The following is a 21,473-nucleotide window of genomic DNA, read 5'->3' on the forward strand; positions in this document are numbered from 1 at the left end:
TTCTGTGATTCTATGGTGGCCTTTCACAGTCCAAACTCTGGAGCACACTGATTTCAAACCCTTTTTCTGCACAGTCATAATCCAATGGAAGACTTCACAACCTCTGAACCCCTGCCTCGACCATCCTCAGAAAAGGGCCATGTCCCTCAGTACGCAGCCGGTCCCTTTATGTGGGATGGGACTTTGCCAGCAGTTTAATTTTGGTCCAGCACAAGCCTGCAGTACATTCCTGCAGCTCACGGGAGGAGGCTCACGAGTGCTTTCCAATGCCATCATTAGCATCTGTGTGGTTTATCCCTCCAGCAACGCACTGAGCCTGGACTCCCCGACATACCCTGTGCAGGGAGATGGGAGCTCTGATGAAATCCATGCAGTGTGTTCAGCCCACTGGATGACGATAAGAGATGACAAGGGACAACCTGTCGGCTGCGGAGCTGGGGAGGAGCTGGGTGCTGTCAGAGGAAGGCTGAGGAAGCAGGGATGCCCTCTGATGGGGAAAGACAGGAGGGGAAAGCTGAAGAGCCCTTTAACATCTGGGGCTGCCCACGCTCCACACGCCCAAGCCCAGATGCAGCCAAGAGGCAAAGCACCACCCAGACATTGAGAGCCCAAAGGAGGGGACTGTGCTCCTCCAGAGCCCCGATGATCCCTGCCAGGAGACCCACAGAAGGGGCCAGCCCTTCTCAGCACCTCTGGCCGCCAAGCAACTCAAGGCCAATGGACGGCACACCCAGGGCTGACCTCAGCAGGACACCCCAACCGCCAAGTAACTCCCCTTTTTAATTTTTCCCTGGATAGCCCACACACCAAGGACCTCCCAAACACATGGGAAAATGCCAGGTCAGCTTTCCAAGGGCTCAGCACCCACAAAAGGGAGCCCAGGTCATATTTAGGCCATGCAAATTACAAGGCAAGACTTCTGCTTGGAGGTGACCTGCTTTGCTTCCTCTGGCATGAGACCCCACCTGGGAGGCACAGGCTCTGCTGGCCCCTCTTTGGCCACTGTGCTACTCCCAAACCTCCTGCAGCCCCAAACCCACTGGGCCACACCAGCCAGCCCCAAGCACGGAGACCCAGACGACAAATGGGAGCAGCTGCCAGCAAGCTCAGTGCTTCCAGAGGATCTGTGTTTATCAAAAGCTGTCGCTCTCCAGCCAGAACAGGTGTCAGTCACAGCAAAATCTCATGGCAGCTATTCAATCTGAAGGCATAGAGTTTGACATCAGGGGAAAAAATAAAAAAGCATCATTGGCAATTTCTCTGCTCTCCGTTTCTACTACAGCCCTGGTGGAAGGAAGGTGAAGAGCCAGGAAAAGAAGACAGCATACATCAGCGCAGCACAGTGACCTGAAACAGGCATCTCCCCACCATGAGGTGATGCTCAAAGCAGACCTGGCCACCTGTGCCACATCAGCCAGCTGCCCCAGCCTTTGTCCCACCCACAGACCTGCTAGCTGCTCAGAGATTTATGCTGAGAGTGACACAGAGCAGCCCCTGCGCTGCCTGTGCAACACCTCCCACTAGCCAGACACCATCCCCTACTAACACTGCCAACATCCTAATTAGCACCTTCCCTGTGCCTACCCTGCTCCCGACTGCTCTGCATCTGTCCGAGGACACGGCCACAGGACTTGGAGCATCTCTAAAGGTACAGCAGCAGTCCTACATGCACCCCTTCCCCTCCAGAGCAGCTGGCACCGCCTGCTCTTGCAACCCATGCCAGTGCTCCTGCTGTTCTGCTATGTGTCTGCTGTCAGGGGATTTCCACATGGCATCAAGCACACTTCTGTGTTTATCCTTTCCAAGCCTCTACAGCAGTGCTAACATGTGCTGAGGACAGGAGAAGCCCAGAAGATCCCAGTTACATTGGGGTTACCTGGCACACTGCAAGCTAGGTAAGAGGAGTGAGGCTTTGTCCCCAGGAGAGAAGTCCATGCCAGCCATCCCTGTGCCTTGAGCACCAGCTACTCTTTGCTCCCCCTCAACCAGGCACAAATCACCATCTTGCATTTCCTCCTGGAGCTCAGCAAGTCGTGTGTCTGCCTGCACTCAGAACGCAGGTGCTGTCTCAGTGTGCACGCATGCAGCTTGCAAGCTGGGGCGTGCATACAAAGGCTGCAAACAGGCACAAAACCCGCCACCTGCACTCCGCAGAGGCAAGCACGCAGCTCGTGGGGTGCAGGATCCTGCAGGAGAGACACGCTGCAGGAAATGCTTTCCCCAAAGCTGGCATACCACAATTAACTCTCTGCAGCCTGGCCAGCACTTCTCTCCCTGCAGGCAGTGCACCCAGCCTCCTCCTACACCTTGTTTTATTCCATCCACGCTGCCCCCAGTTCACGCATTTCTCCTGCTTGCTTTGTCCCCTGATACCAGGGCAGGCTTAAAAAGTAAAACAAGGCAAAGATTTATTAAGTGAGGCTCGCGGTAAAGGTTTCCGAGTTACAGTTGTGGAGCCTGGAAACAGGATTACAAGCAAAGCAAATCATAAAACGCGACTATAACCTCGACACAGCAAGATGTGACCCCTCACGTGTTCCAGCCTATCTCACACCCAAGCATGTGGTGTGCACAGCCTGCAGGCTCACACTGCTGCACAAACCTCTCCTGAGCTGCTCTTTCTTTATGCCTCATTCTGCAGTCACCCCTCTCTTGCAGCCATTTGGGACCACGCTGTCCTCCTCGATCAGACTGGGGATTCACATCACTCCCATCCCATACAGCCCACCACAGAAATCAAACGCTGGGCACAAACACAAGTAACTTGGCGTTGGCTGCCCCAACGAAGGACGCTGCCATCTCTCTCCTTCCTAGGAGCACCAGCCACTGTCCCATGCCTGAAGGGAGCAGAGAACAGTGGATCCAAGAAGAAATGATTGTGGCAGGAGTGGAGAAGGCTCTGGGGGGAGCTGTGAGTGGCCTGTCAGTATCTAAAGGGGCTGTAAGAAAGAAGGGGACAGACTCATCAGCAGGTTCTGCTGTGACAGGACGCAGGGAAGTGGTTTCCAACTACAAGAGGGGAGAACCATGGAATCATAGAATCACAAGGTTGGAAAGGACCTCCAAGATTTAGAGATTTAGATTGGATATAAGGAAGAAGTTTTTTTACAGTGAGGTTGGTGAGGAACTGCACAGGTTGCCCAGAGAGGTGGTGGTGCCCCATCTGTGGGCACACAAAGCTGGAGGGGCTCTGAGCACTGATGGAGCATTGCTGGGGAGCTCCAACTCGAACTGTTCTATGATTGTACGACAAGAACCTTCAAGACCATACAATGATGCACACGATGCTTCCCATCCGCAGACATTTTCTATGACCCTCAAGCATCAGCGCTGCAGAGGATGGAGATGCCTCCCTCCTCCTGCCGAAACTGTTCAGACTCACAGTGTGTCCAGACAGCTCTCCCCTCCCCTGTCTCACTGCACACACCAGCACCACCAGAGCACCGGGAAGACCCTCAGAGCTCATCTGGGAGCAGAGCAAAGCCAAGCCCTTTGCTGCCCACCACACAGTCACCCCCTCCTCTCCCACCCCACGGGCTCTCAGCAGCCAGCCTCAAGGCAGCCCAGGAACGGGGGCCGCCGAGCCCATTGTTCCCTTTGTCTGGCCCTCAGAACCCGCGCTGCTCATGCCATCCCCTCCACAGAATCACAGAATGGCCAGGGTTGGAAGGGACCTCAAGGATCATGAATCTCCAACCCTCCTGCCACATGCAGGGCCACCAACCTCCACATTTAATGCTCAACCAGGCTGCCCAGGGCCCCATCCAACCTGGCCTTGAACACCTCCAAGGACAGGGCTACCTCTCTGGGCAGCTGTTCCAGCACCTCACCACTCTCTGGGTAAAGAACTTCCCCCTGATGTCCGACCTAAATCTCCCCTCCCTCAACTTAAAACCATTTCCCCTCTTCCTACACGTATCAACCCTTTCAAAGAGTTGATTCCCCTCCCTTCTGTAGGCTCCCTTTAGGTACTGAAGGCTGCAATGAGGTCACCCCACAGCCTTCTTTTCTCCAGGCTGAACAAGCCCAGCTCCCTCAGCCTGTCCTCATAGGGGAGGTGCTCCAGCCCCCTGATCATCCCAGCAGCCCTCCTCTGGACCCCCTCCAACAGCTCCCTGTCTTTTTTGTACTGCGGGCTCCACACTTGGACGCAGTATTCCAGATGGGGCCTCACAAGAGCAGAGTAGAGGGGGAGAATCACCTCCCAGTCCCTGCTGGACACCTCAGGGCCGTTCGCACGCCCGGCCGCCCCTCGCTACCCCCTGCCCTTGGGGTTGGGGTCCACAGGGATTGGGAAGGCGCTGACCCCAGGAGGGGCCCTGCAGATGGCGGAGGCTTCACTGCAGCCTGGCTCCTCCCGCAGCAGGCCCTGCTATGGCCTCGCTGCTCCCTCAGCTCACCTAAAGCAGGCCTGAACCCCACAACAGGCCCACAACTGGCACACGGAGCGGGGCGGACAAAAATGCTAAGAGGTGTTTGCCAGACAGATTTTGGCCTTGCCCAGGCTGCTGAAAAAAGCAAGGCTGCACTGTGCCCCGGGCTGGGCAGGCAGCACAAGGGGTGCGAAAAACATCCAGACCTCAATGCTCAAGGCCTCAAGGTTTGGCTCAGCTGGGAGACCCTCTTAGAGAAGCCCACAGCGCTCCACCACGCTCATTAACAAGGAGAGAGTTCCACAAGAAACGCCCTGAGATCCCTGGGAGGTTCCCCAACAAGAAGGGTGAGACCCAAGCAGCAGCACCAGCCCTGCGTAAGGCTCAGATCCCGCACACAGAGATGATGAGGGTCCATGGCTGCGGCAGTGAGCGAAACAGAGCAACGTGAATCCCTCCACACCCAGAGCCATGGTGATGCCCCATCCCTGCAGACAGCCCAGCTCAGGCTGAACACAGCCCCCTCTGAGCACTGATGGAGCTGTGGGGTCCCTGTTCATCACAGGGAGGTTGGCCCGGATGGCTTTTTGGGTCCCATGCAGCTCAAGCCATTCTACAATCCCACGCTTTGCCTTCAGCAGGGTGCTTTGCCCTCATCGGTGCCCTCCTCCACCATCTGCTGCTTCAGAACACAACGCCGAGAGGCAAAATAAAACACACCACCCCATCCCCACCTCCTACACACCCCATCCCAGGTCCATCCACCTCCGCTGTACAGCCACCCCTGTCCTTTCCCAGCCCTTCCCTCTTCTGAGCCCATGCTTTCAAAGAGCCATCCACAATGACTTTAAGATCTCTTTCGTAAAATGCTAATAAGTAATTTAAAGACTGCCACTGTGCATGCATGGGTTTAGGGTAATTTTTTCCATGTGAATCCCTTTTCATTCATCACTGACTACGTATAATCTGCCACTTTATAGCCCGGTTATCCAGTGTCATGAGATCCTTTTACAATATTTTAAAGACAACTGTTGTTTTTACGACACAACACTTTGGGTTGGAAGGGACCTTAAAGAACACCCCGTTCCAAACCCCCTGAATAATTCTGAATAATCTGCAAACTTTCTTGCCACACAATTCCCACCCTTCTCTCGCATGCTTATAAATACATTGCAAAGCACAAGCCTCACGCTGACCCCCATCCATTGGGAAAAATGACTCTTTGTTTCCACTTCTTTAAGCAGATTTTAATCCATAAGAGCACCCTTGCTCTGAAATTACTAGTCTGGAGCTACCAAGATCACCCAGGGAGCTCTCCTTAAAGCATGCATACCCTGTCTGCTTCAGCCAATATCCATTTTCCCCATTTACTCTATAAAATGTGACCTCCTCTGTCGACACTTCATCGGGGCATTGGGGCAGTCCCTCTGCAAACCCCCCATCCCAAGACATTGCTGTTTTGAAGGGGAAAAATTAAGCTGTCCCCAAGTGCTCTTTTCTGACTATTTTTAACTTCGCCCCCTCTGATTTCCCAACTCTGTTTTTCTGTTGGTTTGGGGTTTGTTTGTTTGCTTTCCCACAAGTTATTCTTAAAACTCCTCTTGCTCTGCCATATATGGGCTCACATCCACCCCTTCACAGTTTATAGGTTTTCCTATTTTCCTCTTTTAGACATCACTTCCACATTCTGAAGAACATCCTTTTGCCTCCAGTGTTATCCTCCAGTCTGCTGTGATTTTGTGGACGCAACGTCCACCCCTGAATAAGGTAAAGCTTGAAGTGAAAAGAACTTAATTTATCAGACCTAATTAATAAAGCTGCATGAACTTCTGGAGCTCACCAGCCCTTCCTCCTTCCCACCTGGAGACGGCACTGAGCTGCAGCACAGCTGCTCCCATGGAGCCGGTCCGGGACTACATCAAGAGATCCTCCTCTCGTGGGCTCTCTGAAGAGCTGCAATTATTCACAGTCACTAAAACTGTAATTTCTGAATAACGCCCCTTTGTGACATTTATTCGGTTTCGATGGAGGCAAGTACCATCTGCAATTATAGCAGCGTTTTCTGCCCTCACAGCCTGTTTAATCTCCCTTAACATTTGGCAATCAGTGCCACAACTCGGGTCAGAGGGGGAACAGAGATCAAACGCCGCTCCCTTATCCACGAGCACTGAAATTCAGAGGGGGGCTGACAGCACGGTGCGATGCTTGTGTCCTCCCTCACCTCCACGCTGCTCAGCTCCAGAGTCTGCGCCCTGGCACAAATCACCTCCCATCCTGCACAGACCCACGACAGCAATATAAAATCCTGCTATTGATGCATCTCTGCAAGCCCCGAAGAGCCACAGCCCTGCTGCGAGTGCCAGGTCCTGCACACGTCAGCCTGTTATCACAGGAGGCCCCATCTTTCCCCCCTTATCTCACTGCTGAACTTTTGCCTTCGAGGATCTCCCTGTTGCACGCAGCAGGGAATGGGCAGCCGCGTTTCAGCCTTGCGTTCCAGCAAGATGAGAGCTCACCGAGTCTTTTCAGTAAAATCTGATTTTCCCCAGGACAGGAGCTTTGTGCCTGCTCCCAGCCAGGCTCACACACAAGCACCCACCTCTCAGCCCAGCGTGGCGTGGCCGGGCTGTGGGTGCATGTCAGGGCAGGAGCAGTGGACTCAAACTCATTTATCACCGCTGCGGCTGTGCTCACACAAAAGCAGAAAGCAGAGGACTCAGTATTTACCCAGCTTCTCCAGCAGGTTTTGCAGTTACACCGGTGTCCACCCTCCTTTACATCTGCTGCAGGTATGTGTACACAAACAACGAGTGCAGGCAGATCCTTCAGCACAGCAGACCCCTGCTCCCAGCCGTGGCAGACAGCCCCTCAGTAACATCCCCAGGGCACTGCTGTACCTGCATCACCCCAAGTCCTTCTCTGGAGCGCTCTCAGGACACGGGTGGCACTGGAGCTGTGCCACTCCAAGCCATGGCCCCATGGCTGGCTTCTTATAGCCCTGTCCCCAAGGCATCTCCCTCTAGCACCCCTCCTTGGGCTTGGATCAACCTATCTGGAATTACAGCAGGGATTGGGAGCAACTGGGAGAAGCAGAGTCTCTGCAACCTCAACTACTATGTGGATATGTGGATATCTGAACTGGGCACCAGTGTATCAGTCTACTTCCAACTGCCCCAGCGATGCAGCATTCACCTCGTCAAAAATTAACCCAGGGAATGGAGCCCTGGGGGAAGGCAGAGCACACAGAGAGGTATCGCAGATCCAAAATCAAGGTCTCCACTCCACACCTCAGTGCAGTTTTACAATATTTGTTTCCTGCCCGGTCTGAGCACCGGATAAATCAAGGGCTGAGCTAATTGGCACTGCTCCTCCGCCTCTGGGGCTGGAGGAGGTGGTGGAAGAGCCCTGCAATGGGTCACTCCATGGCCACATGGGCACGAGAGGGGAGACTGCGCCTGAACACTACAATATGCTGTAGCACACACACAGAACACAGCATACCCCATCTCAAGCACATGCATGCAACTCAATAAGTGCATCATGTGTCTTATATACATTACACTCCATGACAACTATGCACGAACAAGCAGCTCCTGCCTCCAGCTTGCAGCAGCGACAGGACCCCTGCCCGCCCCACACCCCATGCTTTGGAGCCCACAGCCCCGTGCTCTCACAGATAGGAGGGCCATCTCATTTCTCCTTCCACATTTTTTGGCACGGAGCTGGCTTTCCTCCAGCCCTCGGGAAACTTGCCAGCACTGCAAGGTTTACGAAAAGTTAACTCCAAAGAGGGGGTGAAGAGTGCCTTCATTTTTTTCTCCTGGCGTGTGATTTTAAAACGCGCAGCTCCCATCCTCATCTTCCCCCCCCCAGATACCTTGGAAGCATCCCTGCTCCAGACACGCTGTGCCACGCAAGCAGCACATGCAAGCAGCAGCACAAAGAGGGCCGTCAGCGATAGCAGCACTGTTACCAATGGTGTGGTGTGGGATCCAGACCCTTCCAGCACTCCTTTGTTCTTGAATTTCTTTCTTAAAGAAAAAAAACACACACACACAAAAACTTCCCTTCCATAAGCCCGAACTTTCCCAGCCACAGATAGATAGATACCTTGCAACAGCCTGAACAACTGCATGCAACTCTTACCCTCTGCTTTATGTACGTTGTCATCCACCTCCCTGTTTTCCATATTGATTTATGCCTCACGTTCTTTTCACATTTCCTTTCAGCAGAGACGTTTTTACCCCAACAGCCGCTCCTCCCGAGCCCAGGACACGCATTCAGCCGGCCATAGAGTAATCAACTTCCAATTTCCATGCACACTCCTGTTTATATTTCCTTCCCTATCGGCTTTGTTTCTAATTAAGGTTTGCTAAATGCATGAGAATCTATAGTGCACAAAGAAATATAAAGCATGTAGATAAATAAACACCGTGCACACACGCGCACTGACTAAGGCTGCCTTCTCACTGTGCTTTCAACCACGGATCCCAAAGCACTTTGTCATGTTCATTAACAAAACCTCGCAGCTCCCTTGGGAGGGACGCTTGTATTATTTTACGCCTTGTAATTAGGCAAACTGAGGCACAGAGGAGACAAGTGAAATTACCAGCATTACGGCAAAGCTCTGGAGCAGAGCTGAAAACAGGGCTCAGGAGGAACGTTCCCTGGGCAAATCACCAGATTGGAGCTGGATGAGCTCTACTCTCCCCACGTTGGCCATGGACATGGTGGGGAATGTGCCAGAGACAGCGACAGCGACACTGCCACTGCAGGAGGTGGCTGCAGCCGCCATGCCCTCGGTCATCACCCACTGTTGGAGTCACTGCCCGCACTGACGGGGCGCATCGGGAGAAGCAGATGGACGCTGTGCCCGAAATGGCAGCTCCCAAAGGGAAGGATGGAGCAGAGGGGCACCCAGAGAGCTCAGCCCATGCTCCCCTGCCGCGTCGGCTCTGCAGGAGGAAAGGAAGGCCGGGGCACAGCTCACACAGCCCCAAGACGCGCGTAACACCAGAGAAGGACGCAGCATAACGAACCTCCTGTGAGGAACTCAGACCCCGGATGGGGACGGCCACCAGACCTTCAGCTCTCACCCCACAGCATCCCCACCGCTGGGAGCACATCTCACATCCACACCTCGCTGACCTCCCCCATCCACAGCCGTCCCTTCCCCATCCCTCAGAACGAGCATCTGCACACCCAGCCTTGCAGACATGGTGATGGGAAGGTCAATCCGTTCCTCTTGTTTCCAAGCAAAGCACGGCCCCACGCCACCCAACACCTCCTGATGGGGTCCTACATCCCTACAGGGGGCTTCCAGCCCCCATCCCAGGATGGGTCGCCCCATCCCCAGTGTGGCTGAGGGCTCTGAGCATGAACACAGCTGTGAACGTGGCTGCTGCGGGCAGCTTAGGCCACACGTCCCACTTGGACATGTGCTCCCACGAACACACTCATCACCCCCCATCCCCCCCCAACCCCTAATTAAAACCATACCATGCTCATTTGAATAGCATAGCTGGCTAGCGCTCTCCGCTGCAACGTAAATAGTCCTATTTATGCCAAGCTCCCATATTGTAAATATCACGATGTATAGCCGGCCAACCCATGAGTCATCTCCCAAAACTCCAACTTAATAAATGGTGCCTCATCCACTGCTCCAGACAAACACGGTCCGGACGTCTCCCACCACCTCCACACCCAACGCAGAAGCAAAGCTCAGCCCCGTGGAGCCCCCCAACTTCCACAGCACTGCAGGCGTGGCCGGGATGCGATGCGTTGGGACCCCAAAATGGGAATCTGGCACGGGGCTCCCAGCCACGCAGCCAGCCCTTAATGGGAATCCAGCCCTCGGCCGCACACCCATCCCTCAGCCACGCACCCACCTGCCGCTGCCTCTGCTTTGTCTCAGCCCTGGGGGAACCCTACGGGGAAGAGGTTGGAGGAGGCATTTGGCCTCGCTCAGGGAGACCCCAAAGCCTCTCCTCAGCATCCCCTGGAGAGCGGCTCGGCGGTTCCCTACGGGAGGCGAGGTGGGAGATGCCCACCTCGGTACGGGGATGGCGGAGGGAAGGGAAGGGCCGGGGTTGGGGGGAAAAGCTCCACCTGGGGCAGCACTTCCCCAAAACTTCGCCTTCCCTCCTTCTTTCCCCCCTCCTCCCCCACACCCCACACCCCCAGGAAGGGGTGCGGCGTGGAGGGAGGGGGAGGGCCGAGGGCCACCCCTCGATTAATTAAATAAATAATAATAAACGAGAGAAAGAGAAGAAAGAGGGAGGGAAAAAAAAAATTAGTAAAATAATAACGATCATCATAATAAAGAGGGGTTCTGCCCCGGAAAGGCCCCTTCCTTACCTTCCACGGCGGCGAGAAGAGGCAAGAGGGCGAGGGGCAAACAGCAGAACCACAACGGCCCCATGGTGCGCTCCGGGCCGGGCATCAGAAACGGCGGCGGAGCTCCATGGAGGCGGCCGAGCGCAGAGCCGAGCCCCCTCGCTGGGGCTGGGGCCGCCGCCGGCGCGGGCACGGCCGCGGGCACGGAGCGCACCGCCGGCCCCGCCGCCCCGACCGGGCCGAGCCACCGCCGCCGCCGCGCGGGGGAGCGCCCCGCGCCGCCCTCCCCGCCCCGGGGGCGCCGCGCTGCCGGAGGGGGCGGCGGGCGGAGGGCGGAGGAGCGGGGAGCGGCGGCGGCGCGGGGGGCGGTGGGGAGCGGCGGAGGTGCGGGGCCGGCGGAGGGGGGCGAGGAGGGAGGCGGCTCCCCCTGCGCCGAACGATGGTTTCTCCCGGAGCTGTCGATCATCCAGAGAAAGCCGTGATTTCAGCCCAAATCTTCCTCTCGGGGTTGAGTGAGCGCCGCGAAAGCCGGAGGGGGGGTGGAGAAAAGAAGGGGGAGCTCCCGGAGGGCCGGAGGGATGCCCCCGCCTCCGCCCTTCCCACCGCCCCGCTGCTCTGTCGGGGGCGGCACGGACCCGTCGGCCTCCGCCCCGCTGCGGTTGGGCTCCTCCGAGCTCAGCGCCGTCCCGAGCTTGGGGCGTCCCCGTGCTCGGCATCACCCCTAGCCGGGGCTGTGCCGGCCCGATCTACGGGCCCAGAAAACGCGGCTGGTGTGGAGCGTCCTTTGGGGGGCACAAAGAGGTCCGGCCGATGCCCGCAGAGGGACAACAAGAGTTGGTGGTAGGAGGCTCAGCTCGGCTCTGAACCACGGACCCTCTGGGCTTACCGACCCTGGTGAGCTGGGAGCAGGAATCCCTTCATTTCCAACTTACAGGAATTACTTACAATTCCCCTTCGGACAAGATGGGGTCAAGTGGAATTCTCCACTCTGAGACCCAGCTCCTTCTCTCCATCATAACACCCATTAATCTGTAGTTCCCCATCCCCGGGTAGAGCCCGGGATCCCAGCCTACCCACCAAGAGGTATGGAAGGCACGGGCTTGTCTCACCGTGCTCTTCCTCATCACCCTGCTGCACCAGCAGCTTGGACATCTGGAGTGCCCCAACCCCATGCAAGTAAACTCATTTTGTGTTTGGGGGAAGGTCAAGGCTCCCTGATAACGCTGGCCAAAACCAGACGACTTTCTTAACTCAGTGTGGCCAACCGTAGGCTCCAATCCCCTCTGAGAGCTCCTCCAGCTCCAGAGCATCCCCAAAGCTGTTGCTGCTGGTGAGTAGACCGCACAGATTTATTGTTTGACTGCAGCAGTGATTCTGAAGCTCGTACGTTCTCCTTTGGAGATGGGTTTGTCCCTGAAGATGCTATTCAGAGGCACTTGTGAACTGTGAGCACTGCTCCCACCTCGTGTCCTCGCTCTGTCCCTAGGAAGGGCTTTGGATGGATCAGTGTCCCACCAGCCCTCAGCCCCTGTCCTGCATCCCGCAGGGGCTCAGCAGCCCAGACTGGACAAGTGAAAGCCATCCAATACCATCCCATGGTGTTGTCAGACTTCCCATGATGTTCTTTCATCCCACCCCAAACCTATTTTAATGCCTCCATAAAGGACAGTCACAGACCACAGGAGCTGACGCTCTCCTTGCTGCCATCGGGTGTCACTTGGAACTGAGGAGAACTTAGGAGCAAAGTCAGTTGGTTCTACCCTGATTGCTGCACCCATGGGACGCTGAAATGCTGCTGCAGAGAGAAAGTCATGCCTGGGAAAAGCAGCAGCACTGGGGTTACAGAAATGGGGCAGCCACCACTTCAATCGCACGTGTTAGCTTCCTATCAAAAGATGGTTCCCAGGCAGACAAGAGCCACAAGAGATGGCATCTAGAGGACATTAAAGCGGGTTTGATGGTGACTCATTGCATGCAGCATTTACAGTTCCCGGTGCAGGAAGAACAGGTTGTATTTGCACATGAAGCCTTTGGCTCATCGCACCTGGAGGAGGTGGCTCTGTGTCAGTCTGCAGGGTTAAAGAGGTGCAGCAGGAGGGAGGGAGACGTAGAGGGGAGGGCTGAGGCCACCTCCTCCCCACTGGGCAGGATGAGCATCGCCAGCACCACCTACACACTGCGATTTGGGCTGGATCTCCAGGATCCGGAGCTACTTCAACCAAAATACTCATAGGATCGTTAAGGTTGGAAAAGACCTCAGGATGGTGCAACCACCAGCCCAGCCCTACCGTAGGCTTGTCCACCAAGCTGTGTCCCTAAGAGAGAACGGGACATTAAATTGGGATGGGGAACGGGTTGCCCCGGTGGCACCTAGAGCCATAAATCTGCCTGCAGGCACCTGATGAGCGCTGGCAGAGAGACGCCCTGTGGGGAACAGGCACCTCACTGACGTCCCTGTGTGCAGCAGGAAAGCTCTCAGCTCCTGGCTGAATCCCTCGGGCTCCGTGCAGCTTCCAGGGGCAGGTTGGGAGGAGGGAAATGCCAGCATATTTGTACAGAAATTGGAGTCTCCCTGCAGCAGCAAATCCCATAAAAGCAAAACCCAAGTGAAAAGCAGCTTCAGCTGTTCTGGCTCTGGCTGTGATGGGCTTGGCCCCAGGCCAGTGAGTTAATTCTGCCTATTAACTAATAGTATAGTATTGTCGGCAAAGGCTCATTGCTAAACTTATGTTTTTAAGATATCACTTATCATTCAAACACTTAACTCTTGATCCTCGAACATGTACAGGCACCATGTAGCCCTGCAGCCATGCTGCAGATAACCAAAGGCACCGCTGGCTGGGGGGGGGCAGGCTGTGTTTAACCCTTTTTCCCCTATCTGAATGATAAATGGTCTGAAGCAGCGCTGCCCAAAGGCGAGCAGCCACTGCTTTGCACCTGCTCTGTGTTCCCAATCAGGGATGCAGGAGCTGTTCCTAATAGCACTCAGTGAAGGGTGCACGACCGCAGAGAGTCGATCTATGTGATCACAGCCTGATGCCAAGAATGGACCCCTCTGTCTTAGAATCACGTAATCATTAAAATTGGAAAGACCAGTACAATCATCGGGTCCAACCCCAACCCATGCCCACTGTCCCCCCTTGCCTCCCCCCCCGCCACCCCAAATGCTCTGCAGCCTGGCACAGAACCCAGCCCTGTCACATGAAGGCTGTGAGCAGCAAGGATGCCCTAGGCTACCAGGGCTGCCCTGACCCCATCCACTGACCTGCATGGTAAGGACACATTAAGCAGTGTGCTCCCTTCCAGCCCTGCTCCCAGAGTACATTTAGGGGATCGGGGGGGGGGCTCCAGCCCCATCCAAGCAGAGCACTGGGTCCCACCCCACTGGGGGCTTCTGGCTGAGCTCAAGCAAGATAAGGCTGTGAGTGTGCTCTGTGCAGATAGCTGGCGTTGGGTGCCTTGTGCTGAAATGTGACACTGGAAGCTGTTCTTGCTCAACCCGTTTGGCTTGTTGTGGGGTCCTAACGGAGGAAGCAGCTCCATTCAGCGCTCCTCCAGCATTTCTGAGCTCTGCTGTTAAATGATACCTGCACGCTCTGAGCTTTGATGCTACCTGGGACCAGAAGTGGAGCTGATGAGGAGGAAGGCAAGAGGATGGCATGGGTGACCAGAGCATCGTCCTGCACCGGGACCCCAGGGATGCACAGAGCTGTGGGATTTCATCTCTGCAGAGGGAAAAGTGTGGCTGCGGAGAGCAGTGAGCAAAAGGTACCTTGGTTTCTGTTGCTGTTGCCTTAGATTTTAGAGCCTTCGGCTAATTTAGGAAGCAGAAGTCAACTGGTAGATTGTGATAAAGATTTGAAGAGGGTTGCACGCCTAAAATGAATGGAACTTCTGAATGGTATCCATGGGAACAAATTAAAGAGAAGAGGCACTTTTGAAGCATTTAAAACAGATTTAGAAAGCTGGAATCGGGCAGGAAACTTTGGGTATTTTGCTCAACAGCTAATTTGACACCAAATTACAATGACAGGCAGAGCCAAGTCAACTTCATACAAGATCCTGCAGAAATTACCTGATCATGGCTGCACTCTTGCTGTTGACGAAGGAATATTTGGAAAGATAAAGGTTGTAAAGTCATCTCCTTCAGGGCTGCAAATATGTCAAACCTTCCCCCCCAAAAAGGTTTATATAAAAGAGGAGGATCTTTTTAGAGATGCGTAAAAGGGAAGGATGTAACCCTTGCTGTCTTGTGGCAGGGCATCCACAGCCCAGAAGTCTTCTGGGAAAATCGTTCTAAAGTTGCTCAAAGGAAGGCAGAAGAGCTGAAAAGTCAAACTCAGGTCTCTGGTTAATACTGTGAAATTACAGGGTGGCATCCTCGAAATTGAAAATGCTGAAATGGCATTTAATGGGAAACTGGGGAGAAAACGACCTGTTTTTTGTCATTGCTGGTGTTAAAAGCAGGAGTTTTGCAAATGCTTATGAACTCTATGAAAAAATGTAATAGGATGTGTTATGTTCAGGCACTCATGAGCAAAACCCTGAGATAGCGTAGGTTGATGAGAAAGCAAACATAGGATCAAAGACAACGGCGTGTTGTGAAATGGCTCTTTTCTGCTAAGAGGTGATTACTGTGAGAGGGCAGGAGCTGAAGGAGGAACCACATCTTCTTTCACGACGGAGGATGAAAAGGAAACAGCATGTCTGGGTTGTTCTGAAGAGGAGCACGCGAAGGGAGATGCGAGGACATGGAGCGAGGTGCGCGGCGTGCAGACAAAAGCCCTCCAAGGTCTGCAGACAAAAGGTCAGGAGTGAGCAGGAGCAATGCCACATGCTGTATAGCAGGCATATCTCATTGTCTCTTTGGCTGTGGGAATTTCCACTCTTTTTTTGGCTAAAATAGGACTGAGCTGGAGCAAGGCATCATAGAATGAAGGCACAGCTTGGATTGGAAGGGACCTTAAAGCTGACCCAGTTCCAACCCCTTGCTATGGGCTGGGTGCCCCCCACTAGATCAGGCTGCCCAGGGTCCCATCCTTGGCCTTGGGCACCTCCAGGGATGGGGCACGCACAGCTGGCCTGCCAGCTGCAAGCACAGGCTGCTGGTTCATGACAAACTCCTCATCCAGCAGATCATCCAACCAAGTCCTTCTCTGCAGCGCTGCTCAGTGAGGTCTCCCACTCTGCACCCATACCTGGGATTGCTTCAACCTGTGCACAGCGCCCCACACTTGGCTTCATTGAACTTTACTTGGGTCACGTGCACCCACTTCTCGAGCCCACCCAGGTCCTTCTGGATGGCATCCCTTCCTTCTGCCGTGTCAACTGCACTGCTCAGCTTGGGGCCATCAGCAAACTGCTGAGGGTGCTCTGGATCCCAGTGCCTGTGTCACTGATAAAGATATTAAAGAGCACTGGTCCCAAGATGGACCCCCGGGGGGTACCACTCATCACCAGCCTCCACCTGGACACACAGCCATCAACCACAGAAGTCCTGCAAGTGAGACAGATGCTGGATCTGGCAGATTCATTCACATGCTCTTCACGCTAATACTTACTTACTTTCAGGAGCCGGCAGGAGACGGTTCTGGCGAGGGCTGAGGGGAAACACTGCCCAATTAGCAAAGATGGATGGAGCGTGGAGCAGCCCATCCATCTGCTCTTTGGGCTGCTGCCCTGGTGACACGAAGGACCTGCCAGCAAGGCAGCACTCAGGTGACCCTACTTCCATTGACATGCTGCCACGGCACCAGCGGGTGAAGCAGAGCCCTGTCCTGCAGCAAGTTAAGCCTCCCTGTCCTGGCACCAGAGAGGAGCAGGTGGTTTGGGGAAAGCTAACGTGACACCGGCTTTTATGGAAAGCCCTGGGAAGACATGGGGGGATAGGCACAAAGCAGAAGTTGTGATAAAGGCAGAGTGAAAGACACATGGCTAAGCGCTGTCTGCTAGGAAAGATACCATGAGGCTTCTGTAAGGACAGTCCTGCCTCACAAGTCCTTGGGGTAGGTTACAGAGGGCAAACACACGTCATGGAATCAAAGAATGGTTTGAGTTGGAAGGGACCCTTAGAGGCCATCTGGTCCAACCCCCCTTCAGGGAGCAGGGACACCCACAGCTCCATCAGTGCTCAGAGCCCCTCCAGCCTGACCTTGGGTGTCTGCAGGGATGGGGCACCACCACCTCTCTGGGAATGTGGGTTGCTGTACACTTCATCTGCTGGGATTTCCATTAAGCCTCTTATCAAAAAGTTTATTTGAAGAAAATAAGCAATGAAGAAGTACAATGGATGTTCTGTGTCTTTTTGACTAAGAGATGGTGGCAGAGGGTAGGAGTAAGCAGTGGGTGCTGCAAGTGGTGGAGGTCAGCAGTAGGTCCTGCAGGGTCTGAGATGGGACTCATCCTTCCCAACAGACTCAGAAATGAGAGGAATAGGGTCAAGTAGGGAGGTGGCAGAGGATGAACAGTGCACATGGGGAAAACAACCACAAACTCACAAGAACCATCAGACAAAGCTTGGGTGAAGTTCATGAAGAAAAGATAGGTGGGCAGGGGAGCTCCTTGCAGGGAATGCTGTGGATGCAAGAAGGTCAGAGATTCAAATGGAAACTGTACAAGTTATTGGATCAGGGATCCAGGAAGACTCTGGGAAATCCATGGGAACAAAGAAAGAGTTGGGACATCTTCAGTATGAGTCGCTCTGGACTCATGCAATCCATTGTCTGTCTCCTATCTGTGATTAAAACCCTTCCTGGCGCACAGGAGATGCTGTGGGTTTGCCCCACAGACTGTCCCTGGCACCAGCATGACATTGACACGGGCAGGACCTCCAGCATGGCCATGCCAACTGGCTGCTGGCCCTGTGTGCTTCAAGCTGAGCTCATGAGACATAGGCTGCTGTATCCCATTACTCATCCCCAGGCTGTGATCAGATAGGTCTTTAATTTGATTTTAATTAAAACAACTCTTTGCTTCTTCTATTCTTGAGATGGTTTGCATTCTGTCTGGAGGGCTGTGGTTGCCAAGAGGAAGAGCTGCTGCTGCAGCCCCAGGCTGGGGCTGCAAGAGATGAGCAATGGTGGGGTGCTGGAGCAACAGAGCAAGAGGCAAAGCAAACAGAGTCCTCCAGACATAGGACATGGACATATAGGGTGTTGGGCCAGCTCTGCACAGAGCACATTGCTCAGCAGAGAGGAACTAAATTAGCCCTGATTTACCTGGGAGGACAGATAGTTCTTTTCAACTGGTTTTTAATTTGGAGTCAATTTCCAGGAGTAGCCGTTCAGGTGTCACTGAGATAAGTGATCTGTTTTTCTCCTCAGTCAAACAGGATTTTCCTTCTTCTCAGACAAGCAAAACTGTGCTCTCTAAGTAGATGTTCCAGCTAACGAGGTGCTAAGCTTGTAGAGCCCCACTTTGTGGGGCTGCCTCCAGGGCGGATCCAGCTGCCAACTATCAGCACCAACTTTGTCCCCAGCTTCCAGGAACAACTTCAGAGAAATAAACTGTCCCAGGGCCAGGATCAAGGAGAAACCTGGAAAATACAGCTACAAAAATAGGGCTCTGTGTGATGCTACAGAAGTGTTTTATGGCTTCATGTGTTCCTTTTCCTCATGCCAAAGCAGCACTGTGATGGCAAGAGGCATTTTTGGAGCAGACACTGTGGAGGCTCAGCAATCTCCAGCACTGGGGTGTTCATTGGAAGGGTCTTCTCCAATCTTGTAGCATGGACAAAACAATGACATGGTCTCATCTGGCACATCAGCTGTACATCAAGGTTAGGGCGAAAGCCCAAAAAGAGGTTAAAGAAGACAAGGCAGTGTCAATGTCCTGCACATGCAATATCTGGACACGAGGATGTCAGCATGAGATCTAAGCGTGGTGGATGGAAGATTTGAGATAGAGGAGGATAGACACAACATATCCCTTCAAAACAACCACCTTTGGCAGACGTCCTGCTGGCTGGACATTGCTGGGAGCTCCACAGTCCCTAGGGCACATGGAAGGACAATGGTAGGATACCATCAGCTCCAAGACCCACCATAAGGGCTGCAGAAGCAGCACAGAAGCACAGAATCAGTAAGGCTGGAAAAAACCTCCAAGATCATCACATCCAACTGTAAACCCATCCCCTCTGCACCCACTCATACAATCATTGAGGTTGGAAAAGACCTCCAAGATCACTAAGACCAGTCCCAACCCATCCCACCATGCCCACTAACCATGCCCCTCAGAGCCACATCTTTATGTTTCTTGAGCACCTCCAGGGAGCCTGGTGCTTTAAACGTAATGACAACAGCAGGTTTGCTTCACTGAAAAATACCTGTCTGCTCCCAGGATCCTGCATCCCAAAGTGCCCAGAATGGGGCCATCCACTGGGAGGTGAGCTGCGTTATCTGACAGAGGGGGATTATGCTGTGAAAACTGTTCGTTGGGGATTGTATATTAACAGGATATGCTCGGCTAGTTGACAGGAAGCAATAAAGTAATTTGAAGGAGACTGGGAAAGAGTGTGTGAGTTCCTGCGTCTGTGTTAAATCACGGTGCTAGATAAGCAAACAGTGCAGCCCCGGAGCGCTGTGCAGGAGGAGCTCTGCCAAGAGGGAGCTGGGCTGGAGCGCAGTATGGCAGCAGATTGGGAGCAGGCAGCAGCTCCCAGCCCTGCAGGCTCCCAGGGCTCAGATCCTGCAACGGGGGACTGAGGAAAGCTGCCCTTCCCAGCAGAGCCAGGTCTGGAGGAGAGTCAGGATGAGGAACACATGGAACCGACAACGAGACTGCAAGAGTGCAGGGCTCAGATTTAAGCACCCTGTTCAGATGCTGCCGTGTGTGTGTTGGTAAGTACTGAACTCAACAGCCCTTTCTCGGTCTCTCGCATCCTGCTGGAATCAAATACAGCAAATAATCATTTTTTGCTCTCGAGGAGGCTTTGCTGGCCTGCATGAAGGGAGCTGGAGGCTTTGCAGATCATCTGGTGCAATCTCTGATCCTTTTCATCAGGAATGTTCTTTTGCACTCTGTGTGATTGCCCAGGGAACTTGCTGCCTCTGGACATGAGCTCTGCAGGATCTACAGAACCGTATCTGGGTTTGGTGGAGGCTGAAGACACACAGTTCTCCCTTCAGAAAATCAGAAATAAACAATATTTTTCCTACCTTTTTTTTTCTGCCGTAGGCAAAGCCAAAAAACAACACTGACCTGGGAGGAGTGTTGAACTTTTTCCCCGTGTCTTAAGGACTCCTAGGCTGCAAGGCAGGAACTTTCCTCTGGCAATGGATCACACCCCACACTGTACCACTCTGAAGCACCCAGTGCTGTTCTCCCCAAATAAGACTTTCTAGTGGATAGGGCACCAAGCTGGTGAGTTTTAGGCACTGGTGCATCTGATCAACACCTTCTCCGAGGAATTTACAGCAACAAAGTACTCACAGTCCTGCAGCTCTGCAGTGAGGAAGCTTCCCTGCACACCTCCATGCACAGGCAAATAAACCCTTGATATTTTTCATAAGCATGTGGCCTTATTTCATGAGGCACCATGAGTCTTCCCTGCTAAGGAAGAAGGGATCTAGAGACAGAAATGGAAAGCCAGACACACCAAAATAGGACCATGTCCACGCATTCCTCTTTTCCTTTTCTATCATTCCCTCCCTGATCAATGCTTGCCCTTGCTTGTCCCACCAGAATCCATGTGAACTACCGGAAGCAGATGCCTGATACCCAACAGTAGTTTCATCATATCCAACAGCATTGCTTCCATATCCAAATAGTAGTTTGATATCCAACAGTAGTTGCACAACATCCAGCAACAGTTGTGTGATATCCAGAGTTGAGTCCTCCTCAAGAAATCAGAATGATTACTGCCTAACATCAGCAAAGCCCTGTGCATGCAAAAAAGCAGCAGTGATGGTGCAGCCTTTTGCTTGCTGCTCATCCCCTGGGATTCCTGGTTCAATGGACCTATTGCTATCTACTCATGTCCCTTGTTATCACTAAAGGATAGCAAAAAGAAAATGCTTCCTTTCTCTTTCCACAGCTCTTAGTGACCCATGGTCATAGCACTCCCCTGTCTGCAGAACTCTTCATGAGAGCATAACAGTGTGTGCATGGCGAGGGGAGAAATGCAGTGAAGGCAGCTCTTGGAGACGAAGCACTTTACTTTGTTTTGGGGAAGAAGAAAATCTCCTCTGCAGGAGAGGCAGCTGCATGATGAGTGAAGTGAGTTGAGCTGGAGTGAAACAGCCTGCGTGCTGTTTTGAGTACTTTTGGTCTCTGGGAGGTCTGCAGCTATAAATGGGAATGCACAGTCTTTGCTGGCCTATTTAGTGCAGGCTCAGATGGGGCAAGAGGAAATCACCAGGTCTCAGTGAGTGCCTCTCTCTGAGAGCAATGGTAGGGATGAAAGGCAGGAGGTGAGCACCCCTGGGGCTCCAATCTCTCTCTTTGGGCACAGGATACAGCCTGTGGTCATGCATTCATTTCACTGGGCCCACTGCAGTGATCTTGGGTCCCACCAGTGATGTTCTTGCACCCATTCTTCCTCCCATGTGCCTCTCCCAGTTTCTGGAGTAGCTAGGCTGGACAAAAGCAATGTATTCTCCCACCTGTGGAAGAACTGCTCCAGCTGGCTCTTCCAAATGCATCCAGGTCAGCCACAGCTTAAAGTCTACTGATGGTAATGTGGAGTCACTTAAAAGAACAGGTGGAGAAAATATGATGAAAACAGGCTCGTGGGTTGAGATAACGACAGGGAAATCACTCAACAAT

General features: G+C 53.5%; 1 protein-coding gene across 4 annotated transcripts in view; it reads right to left on the reverse strand.

Annotated features, from left to right (window-relative positions):
- Positions 1-10,917, reverse strand: part of EPHB2 (EPH receptor B2) — a 106,851-nt gene extending 95,934 nt beyond the window's left edge. For all 4 annotated transcript variants that reach the window (XM_048967623.1, XM_048967621.1, XM_048967622.1 and 1 more), the window contains exon 1: positions 10,731-10,917. In XM_048967623.1, the coding sequence (XP_048823580.1) occupies positions 10,731-10,815 (85 nt within the window). In that variant the 5' untranslated portion in view covers positions 10,816-10,917. The remainder of the gene's footprint in view (positions 1-10,730) is intronic.
- Between the last annotated feature and the right edge of the window lie 10,556 nt (positions 10,918-21,473).

The sequence above is a fragment of the Lagopus muta genome, chromosome 21, assembly GCF_023343835.1.
Source record: "Lagopus muta isolate bLagMut1 chromosome 21, bLagMut1 primary, whole genome shotgun sequence".
Classification (NCBI taxonomy): Eukaryota; Metazoa; Chordata; class Aves; order Galliformes; family Phasianidae; genus Lagopus; species Lagopus muta.